The sequence below is a fragment of the Arachis hypogaea genome, chromosome 18 (assembly GCF_003086295.3).
Source record: "Arachis hypogaea cultivar Tifrunner chromosome 18, arahy.Tifrunner.gnm2.J5K5, whole genome shotgun sequence".
Taxonomy (NCBI): Eukaryota; Viridiplantae; Streptophyta; class Magnoliopsida; order Fabales; family Fabaceae; genus Arachis; species Arachis hypogaea.
In genome coordinates this window covers 4,350,040-4,358,913 of record NC_092053.1, presented here as the reverse complement: position 1 = coordinate 4,358,913, position 8,874 = coordinate 4,350,040, and the positions used below count along the sequence as shown (strand labels likewise).

Below are 8,874 nucleotides of genomic sequence, written 5' to 3'. Positions count from 1 at the left end.
TAGCATTTTTATTACAAAGAATAAATTAAAAGTTGTCTGAGAATATTTTTTTAATTTTAAATTAAATATCGGAATATGATATTCTAAAAATAAATAATCTTCTCAATTTTTTTTTCAATTATTTGATAAAGAATTATCTTTCACCTTACACTTTTTAAGTAAGACTAAACAAAAATACATAAAAAAATATTAAATAATAAAAAATTATATTTTACCAAATAACTAAAAAAATTTTTAAAAATCCACTCTCTAGTATTTTCATCATAAAATTCCTAAAAATACTTTATAATTTTTCCAAACACACACTTTTAGACCCATCTATTTTCCTTTTCCCTTTTCATGGTACTCTTCTTACGTGAAGTAAAGAGAAGAGTTTGAGAAAAGAAGCTCCGTGGATACAATTTAAAAAAAAAAATACTCTCTCCAGAAGACTTACAAAAAAAAGTGTGTTGAATATTTAGAGCGTGAGTAGTTTGTAAGGCGAGAAAATAAGGTGTTATTTACCTTTGACTCAATTATTTTTACAACATAATATATAGGCCCCATCAAATAATTAAAAAAAAATAAGAATTTAGATCTTCTAAATTTTGAATTTTTACTTTAGAGGATAAAATGTAATTTTTTATTCTTGAATGGTTTCTCTCCATATTTACTCTTGGTCCCACCTATAAAATAAAATAAATGATAAAAAATCATACTTTATTCTTTAAAGTAAAATTTAAAATTTAGAGAATCTAAATTCAAAAAATAATAATTTCTTACTTTCTTACGCATTCAACTCTACTTTAGAATTTTGATTTTTATATTTAAATAAATAACATGTTAAATGCCTGTTAAATTCATAAATTATCAACTTTATTTTGGGGTGAGTGACTGAGTGATAGATTAGGGACCGGATGTTGTAACATCATATAGATAATACCAAGTAACCAAAAAGTAAGAAGTAATAAAAGAGTTGATTAAGCACAAATATACTCTATATATGACAAAGTAAAGACATTATTACCAAAAATAGGAAAGAGAAAACGGTAGAAGGCACATACACATCACCATCACAAAATACAAATAAATGATCAATCTTACTAGATAATTAATAGAATTTACTTAACAATAAATCAACAAATATTTTTAAATTATATTATATATTAATTAATTATTATTAACTAATAATTATTTAAATTTTATTTTTAAAAAAATATAAAATTAATAATTATTAGATACAATTATTTAAAATTAACTAATTAAAAATTATTTACCTATATATTTCCATAAATGTTATGGCATGTGAGGGTCCGGCTAGAATGGCCTATCATTGAGCAATTCTTCTGTTATTCTCATGTGACTAATTTTTTTTTTCTCATATGCTAGACTGAAACATTTCACTACTCTTATTGGTCCCCACAAAGCAACCCTTAAGTCAGCATCATGCTACTTTTTTTCCTATTAGGACCAAGGATGTTTCTCTCTTATGTCCATTTCATTTTTCACCTCGCAACCACTTTCCCATACAGTTACAGTGAGAGATCATTTTAGCAACTAACTTTTCATCTGTCTTAATTTCCATTTTGTTAACTAGACTAGCACATACACCACCACCCTTAAAATTAATAATAATAATAATAATAATAATAATAATAATAATAATAATAATAATAACCCTTTAAAACTTATTTGAAGGTAACATATATTGAGAGGAGACTTTCCGAGGACATGTGAAACCTAAGAAAGATGGAAGGAAGGAATTCAAAGAGGTCAATTTTGTGAACTAGACTAAGACTAGTCACGAGTAACAAGAAATGAAAGCAGCACATGCCCCTGATGCAAGTTTGAATGGAATTGTCTTGCTTACACTGTTACTTGTAGTGGCTTCTATTAAGTAACAAACTCTTTTCTTCCAATGCAATGCTATCTATGTCTTCTCTCCTTCTCCCTCTAGACCCAGAGAGCCTACACATGTGCCCTTTTTTTGTTTATATAATTTGGAGACAAGTATTCTGTACTTGTGAGAGAAAAATTTTGTAATAAGAAAGTCAAAGCGTCATTTAATATGAGTTGATTTCATGTGAAAATAATAGTTAAAAATTATTAGATAATAATTTAATTAAATATATCATATTATTTAATAATTTTTATTTAATGTACTATAGAATCATTATTTCTCTAGTAAAACCTTACTGTAACGTGAGGACTAAGTCAAACCAAATTAACTAGTAGTTTATATTATATGATATTATATATATATATAAGAAAAACAAAGACATAGAAGCATGTACTTTACCGAAGCTCACACACATACACAGTTACACACACGTGATCTCTCTTTGCCATGAGTTGCATAATAACTTTTCATTTTCTCCTTAAAATCATGTCTCCTAACGAAGTTTGATCCTTGAAGCACCACAATCTGTGATGTTATGTACTTTGATTTAGCCTCAACTTTCTAGAGATCTCTAATACATAACATAACTCCACGGGGATCATTCTTACATGGATGATGTTATTGTTTTTGGCTTTTGTAGTTTACCTTAACTCAGAATCATCACGTTATGTCTTTTACCATTGCTCCATGGTCCACTTGTCATGTTCTTCTCTTTTACCACTTTGCTGCACAACAATGCATCATGCTGATGCTCTTATCTTATGAAATTATGGGAAAAAAAAAAGAGATAAACAAAAATCAAAATCTTCTAAGTTCTATTTATAAAGTATTGAAACGCCAACATGTGACAAATACAAGAAAGTGTTTGGTTTCATTCTTTTATTAGGTCCAAACACAACTTTAGAGACTAATTAAATTGTGGTTTATGCTTATAAAAACCTTTAGATTTATGAGCTTCTCTGAGGAATAATGGAACTTGCAAAATAATGGTGAAAAGGTATTTGATATAAGTAGTACTTGAAAGAAGTCTATATATATTGTGGCATGCATTTTCCTCTGGGGTTGAGAGATTCCTTGGGAATATTTTGGGATTTGGAATTCCAAATTTCTCATTAGGCTGGAAAATATATATTGTGGGTTTAACAACAAAGATCAAAAGAAAGCAGCAAGTTCAGCTGTCCACTTCAATGAAGACAACCTGTTTAAAGTATGTTCCAGCTTTTCCTGTTACCTTTCTTAGCTGTTTAGTATATATAGTCAACCAAGTTCCACTGTTGGATTCTTGTGTTGCTACTTGCCAGTGCTACACTCTCTTACTCTTCTTATCTTCATTCATTCATACCCTTTTCAAGCATTTTTTATTGCTTTCTCTTTCCACTTCCTCGGTAAGTATGTAACTTGAGAGCCATGCAAAGTGTGACTTCAAAATTCTTCTCAAATTTTCACCATTATATAAAGCAGTTTACTGTCTATTCCCTTTGATGATTGTTACATTACATTTTGTATTTCTAGTAAGTTCTGTCATCAAAATTGCCCACTATGCTATTTTTGACTAAAAAATTGACTTTCATTGTCACTTTGTGGATGAGAGATCTTAGTTTGTGATGTAGCTCCATTATTGATTGATTGTATGCTAGTTCCCTCTTTTTTCTTTATTGCTCTTCTGTCTAGTTTGACTGAGATTATTTCATGTTTCATAAAACTGTGCATAGTTCCTATTTCTCTTGAAGAGCTTATAAGAATGAGAAATATGTAAGCCTGTTTATTTGAGTGTGTTTTAGTGCTTGTAGAAAAAGCAAGAAGAGTCTATCATGAAGTTCATAGGGTGATGCTTGTTGACAATGCGATTGCTATGGGGGATAAAGTTGCCCATACTCATATTCATTCAACTTTTATGTCTCAGCAAATTATATGGTAAGTGTTTATATCTTTTTCCCTTTACCATATTCATTAGCAACTTTTGTTTTCCATAACAAAAAGCATTGAATTTGTCTATCAAATTTCCATTTGCAAGCTATGAATTATTGGACAAAGACTATATGTTTCCATTTTCTCATGGAAAGTAAAGTAGTAAACTACATGTTGATCTTCAATATATATAGATAAAATTAGTGTCAATGAGAAGATCCAATGACAAATTTGTTGACTGCAGCTGAGGCTTTGTTCACTTTGAAAGGTTCACTTGGCAGATCACAGCAATTGGGATGCAGCATTGTGAAGTATCCGTGTCGAATGCAATGGCCGTGTCGCCTTAACTGCTATAAACTAAAAGATCCAGGTGCTTTATCACTGATTCTCTGTAAGCTCCTTCTCTATGTTTCTCTGAATTTGTGTGTACTGTGTAGTATTTTGTTGTTCAGAGAGATATGTGTAATTTGTTAACATGATTATAAAATTAACTTTCTAAAGTTTTTATACTCTTAGTGTAACATCAAGAAATCAATCATAAGAATGATGAGAAAAGATCCTTACTTGAGAAACAGGTGGAATAGCAGCAAAGGTGGATGGAAACAATGACATTCCAACACTTACACCTGTTCAAGAAGCTCAAGTTAACAGGCAGGGTGAAAGAAGGGCTGCTGCCGCCACAGTTGGTGGCGTTGCTGCCGCCTTATTGGTGATTATCATTGTGGTAATTGTGTATATCTGCTTGATGCGTCTTAAAAGAATCATGAGGCAAACATCTGAGAGTGCTTCTTCTATGCCATCTCCCACAGGTAAGTTGAGATTTTTCATGTTATTTACTTTGAGATTTTTGGTTAAAATTTGATCTGATGTTGTGGATTCTTACAGTTGAGATGGGAAGAAGCAACAACTCTCTGCAAGTAAACGAATTGTGTCCATATTATGCACACAATGCAAGGCAGTTAACAATTTTAGAACTAGAACAAGCTACAAGATGTTTCAATCAAAGTAATATTGTAGGTGAAGATAGATTTGGTTTGGTTTACCAGGGCTTGCTTCAAGATGGATCTATTGTGGCTATAAAGAGGAGAATGTCTTCTCTAACGACGAATTTCATCGGCGAGGTAGATAAATTTGAACATTAAAAACAGACATGCTTGATATGCATATTACATCATGTTGATATATAATAAGTGATGACAGGTGAGGAAGATATCATGCATTCATCATATGAATCTTGTGAAGCTTATAGGCTACTATGAAGATGGCTATCAACAATTACTAGTGTATGAACATCTCCCTAATGGCCATGTAGGGAATCACCTATATGGTACTCTGCCTCTCTTTCTTTTGAGTTTGCTTTTATTGTTTTACCTCTCTTTATTATTCTGCTTAATGTGTAACTTTTCTTATTGCAGATAGTGAAGGTTTGCCTATTGGAAAGTTAGACTTGTGGAGGAGGTTATCCATTGCTTTAGGAGCATCCAAAGGTTTGTCCATCTTTACTATTGATTATCCTTTTAGAATTCAAAATAAACAACTTATTAGTCTATTATACTTTGCAAACAGGACTGGAACATCTTCACAGTTTGGATCCTCCTTTGGTTCACACCAATTTCAGAACTCAAAATGTTTTTTTGGATGGAAGTTACACTGCCAAGGTTTCGGATTACGGATTCGGCACATTGCAAAGAGAAGTTGATCAGGCTGCAGCCTCATCTTCATGCATAGATTGCTTTCTTGACCCAGAGTATGCTAACTACACTATGCTGTTTTTCTTTTTATAGTTTTAGCCTTTCCTTGTTGATTTATGGTGCATGAACATTTTTCTTTGGCAAGGTTGAGTTCACCAGAAAACTATACACAGCAGAGTGATGTATACAGCTTTGGAGTCTTCTTACTGGAGTTGATTAGTGGTTGTGAAGTTTATAACAGAAACATGTCAACCTTAGAAGAAAACCTAGTATTCCAGGTACATAAATATTAGGTATATTCATTACATGCTTTTTAATAAACACTGGTAACTCAGTAAATGATAATGATGTATTTGAAGGCAAAGGCAAAGGCAAAGGATAGTGATGGGTTGGAGAAGTTGGTTGATGTAACATTAGGAGAGCATGAAAAAGATGGTGCAAGGAGAATGGTGAGGTTGGCATTATTATGCATAAGCAAGAGTTATAGAAGGCCATCAATGGGGCAAATAGTGCAAGAGCTAGAGCGGATTCAAAGAGAGATTGCTCCTTTTTATTCACAAGTCAATGAGGACATTGGTGTCGTCACTCTTGGGAGTGAACTTTTCCAATAAGCCTATGCATTTGGTTACTGTTATGGCATAGCGTTCCTAAAAGGAAAATTCATTTGTAATTACATTCTTCAAAGTAAATAAAATATTGAAATTAGTGGAACTATATATTGGATACGGGTATTACAAGTTGCCGAATCTTTTAAATATGGGCTTTGAAATGCAAAAATATTGGAATTATTGTGTTTAACTAAAATATGGAAAGCAATTTATAAAGTAAAAAATCATAAGAGATGATTTGTAATTTTTATTTTTTAATCTCAAAAGAATTAAATCGTCGAGGTCAATTTCTATTTTTAGTAAAAAAATTGTCTATGGTAATTTTGGTTTGCATGACGACATACAACCATAGTTGTGAAAATTTTGAATTTATCTTATATTTTGGTATTTTAGAATTTTAAACCCCACATCAAAATTAATTTGCTATTATAATTTTGTGTGAAAGGAGAATCTATATTTTTAATTACTTAAATATTGTCCTTTACTTAACTGGAGATAAATTTTAATTCAAAAACAAGATTCTCACAATTATTCTTAATATTATATTAGATTTTTTAATCAAACTAAATAATTTTTTATAAAATATTTTATGTAACCATCAATTTTTATAATATAATTTTAGCCGTCATAAATATTAAATTATTATTTATATATATACAAATTCTAAAAAATATAAATATAAATTATATTAATTTATGTATATAAATTCTAATAAATATATTTATAAATTATAAATATAGATATAAATTATTACTATTATATTGACTTAAAATTATGTGTGTAAACTTTATAAAATATGAATATAAATTGTATTAATTTATGTATATAAACTCTAATAAATACAATTATAAATTATATTTTTTTATATATAAATATCTATAAATATAAATATAAATTATTTTTGATCAAATAATAATAAAAAATAAATTTTAATGGCTCTCTGATATTTACCGTTTTTTATTCAATTCCAAAACAGATCAAAATATATCCAGAGTAAGGGTATAAATTGATCGTCCTGGAGCAGGCGACCCTTCTTTGATGCCCTTATCTTTCATAGGGACATTGGAAGATGTCTCATCTCTAAAAAAGTTTCCTGGCTTCCAAGGAGGATGAGGTCTAGATTGGAGGGATGGCTGAGGTTGTTGTGGCCTAGGCAAGGACGAATGATGTCGTCCTTGAGGAGAAATAGATCTTTTAGTGTTTGCTTGCCTGGCCAAATGGTAGGTGGATTTGAAGATGGAGTCATAATCTGGGGTTTCTGGTGGTGAATATGTGGAAGGGAATAAGACAGGTGAATATGAGGGGTATGGTTTGGCATACATGGATAATGGGTCTATGGACAGCGTCTGGGGTACAGTCGTTTTGCTTTTGTCCATCTCAATTTGTCGAAGTTGAGCCTTGACTTGATCCAATTCTCTGTTCTTCTTTTGGAATTCTGGGCCAAAGTAGCGATTGTCAATGTAGGCCTTGAGTTCTTGATCAAGTTGAAAAGCTTGTGCAGAAAGTCGATCTTTGAGTTCAGCCACTTGTTCTGCCATAGAACTTAATTGTACTGAGAGACCCTCAGTTTTCTCTACAAGAGTATCAAGAGTGTGATCTATCCGGAGCAGTACTTTATTTTGGCTGACTGCATTATCTGTATGCCAATTGAGCACCTCTTCTTGAGGAGTTGTTGCTTGATGTCCATGTGGAGTGATTCCTTGAGGTATCACATAAGGTCTCCTTGTGATTTTCTTTTCATCAGTTTGGGTCACTAAAGGTGGGAATTCTTCCTCATAAGATCTGAGGGTGGCGATACATGGGATTGTATCGACTGGCTGAAAAGGATAATCTGCGAAGCTTTTCCTAGACAGTTTTGTCCTCTTGATCATTGGTTTCTTTCTGAGCATTGGAGCTGATTCAGCATCATCAGGAGGCTCAGGTCTTTTATAGGAGCATGGGGCTTGTAACGACTTTTTCTTCTTTTTCTTGTTCCTCCGTCTTCTAGTATAATCTTCATCATCAGTGTCACTCCATTGATTAGCACAGTCACAGTCAGAATCACACATAGAGGGATCAACATCCCAAATGAAGTGGCCATTTACGTGAGAGACGTAAACAGGTTTTCCATTCTCATAGAAATGCACTGGTGGATCATTTTGATCATGAGTTGTTTGCACCTGAACAGGAGAGATCATATTGATCCTTCTGAAGGATGATCTTCGCAGTGAAATTTGTTTGGTCATTCCAGGTTTCTGAAAGACAGTCGTCACTGTACCATCACTATTATGGGTAATAGTTGGAGGTGCTGTAGTATGAACATCAACCTGTTCTTTTGGGAAAGCTTTCTCATAATCAGTAATCCATTCCAACGGAATGATAGAAGAAAGTTCTTCAGTAGTGATCATCCTTGGAATATTTACTATTGCAGGTCCTCCAGCACTGTCTGTGAACATGAATAGGGCTTCTCCAGTAGTGTTTGGGAGATTAAGATCAAGAGCATGATCTTGGACTCTGTAGAGGACTTGGTGATGTAAGGTGGCCTGTTCAGCATTAGAGTCTTGAATTACTCCTACCAATTGTATTTGGATTTTCAGCCTTTGACTTATCGTAGGATCTGATAATCTCATGGTGAAATTAGGAGCTATAGTAAGAATGACACTTCCATTTGAGAGTGTTGTTACTAATGCTCCGATCAAGGCATGTTGGTATTCTTTGAAAGTAGTATCTAAAAGAGCAACTTTGGCTGTTACCGGAAGAGATCTCCTTCCATGAAGGGTAAGAATGAGCCTGACTGCCCCTAGATGCA

General features: G+C 32.4%; 1 protein-coding gene across 4 annotated transcripts; it reads left to right on the top strand.

The window, feature by feature from the left end:
- Window positions 1-3,163: 3,163 nt before the first annotated feature.
- Window positions 3,164-6,192, top strand: LOC112773218 (probable serine/threonine-protein kinase PBL28). 4 transcript variants are annotated; one of them, XM_072224714.1, is made up of 10 exons: window positions 3,164-3,264; window positions 3,661-3,793; window positions 4,032-4,178; window positions 4,363-4,596; window positions 4,673-4,908; window positions 4,988-5,114; window positions 5,203-5,274; window positions 5,354-5,534; window positions 5,624-5,756; window positions 5,838-6,192. In XM_072224714.1, exons 2-10 carry the CDS (start codon window positions 3,721-3,723, stop codon window positions 6,087-6,089), a joined length of 1,455 nt encoding a protein of 484 aa, XP_072080815.1. In that variant the 5' UTR covers window positions 3,164-3,264; window positions 3,661-3,720; the 3' UTR covers window positions 6,090-6,192. The 4 variants fall into 4 exon arrangements, with proteins under 4 accessions (XP_072080815.1, XP_072080816.1, XP_025674069.1 ...); XM_072224715.1 differs by having other exon boundaries at window positions 3,214-3,264; window positions 3,670-3,793; window positions 4,032-4,157; XM_025818284.3 differs by lacking the exon at window positions 3,164-3,264 and having other exon boundaries at window positions 3,585-3,793; window positions 4,056-4,178.
- The last annotated feature ends 2,682 nt before the right edge of the window (window positions 6,193-8,874 follow it).

Bases quoted from the DNA above. Each gene is read 5' to 3' on its own strand.
- LOC112773218 (XM_072224714.1), top strand. From the start codon at position 3,721: ATGCGATTGCTATGGGGGATAAAGTTGCCCATACTCATATTCATTCAA. The intron at 5,115-5,202 runs GTACTCTGCCTC...TTCTTATTGCAG, and splicing joins TGTAGGGAATCACCTATATG to ATAGTGAAGGTTTGCCTATT. The intron at 5,757-5,837 runs GTACATAAATAT...ATGTATTTGAAG, and splicing joins AAGAAAACCTAGTATTCCAG to GCAAAGGCAAAGGCAAAGGA.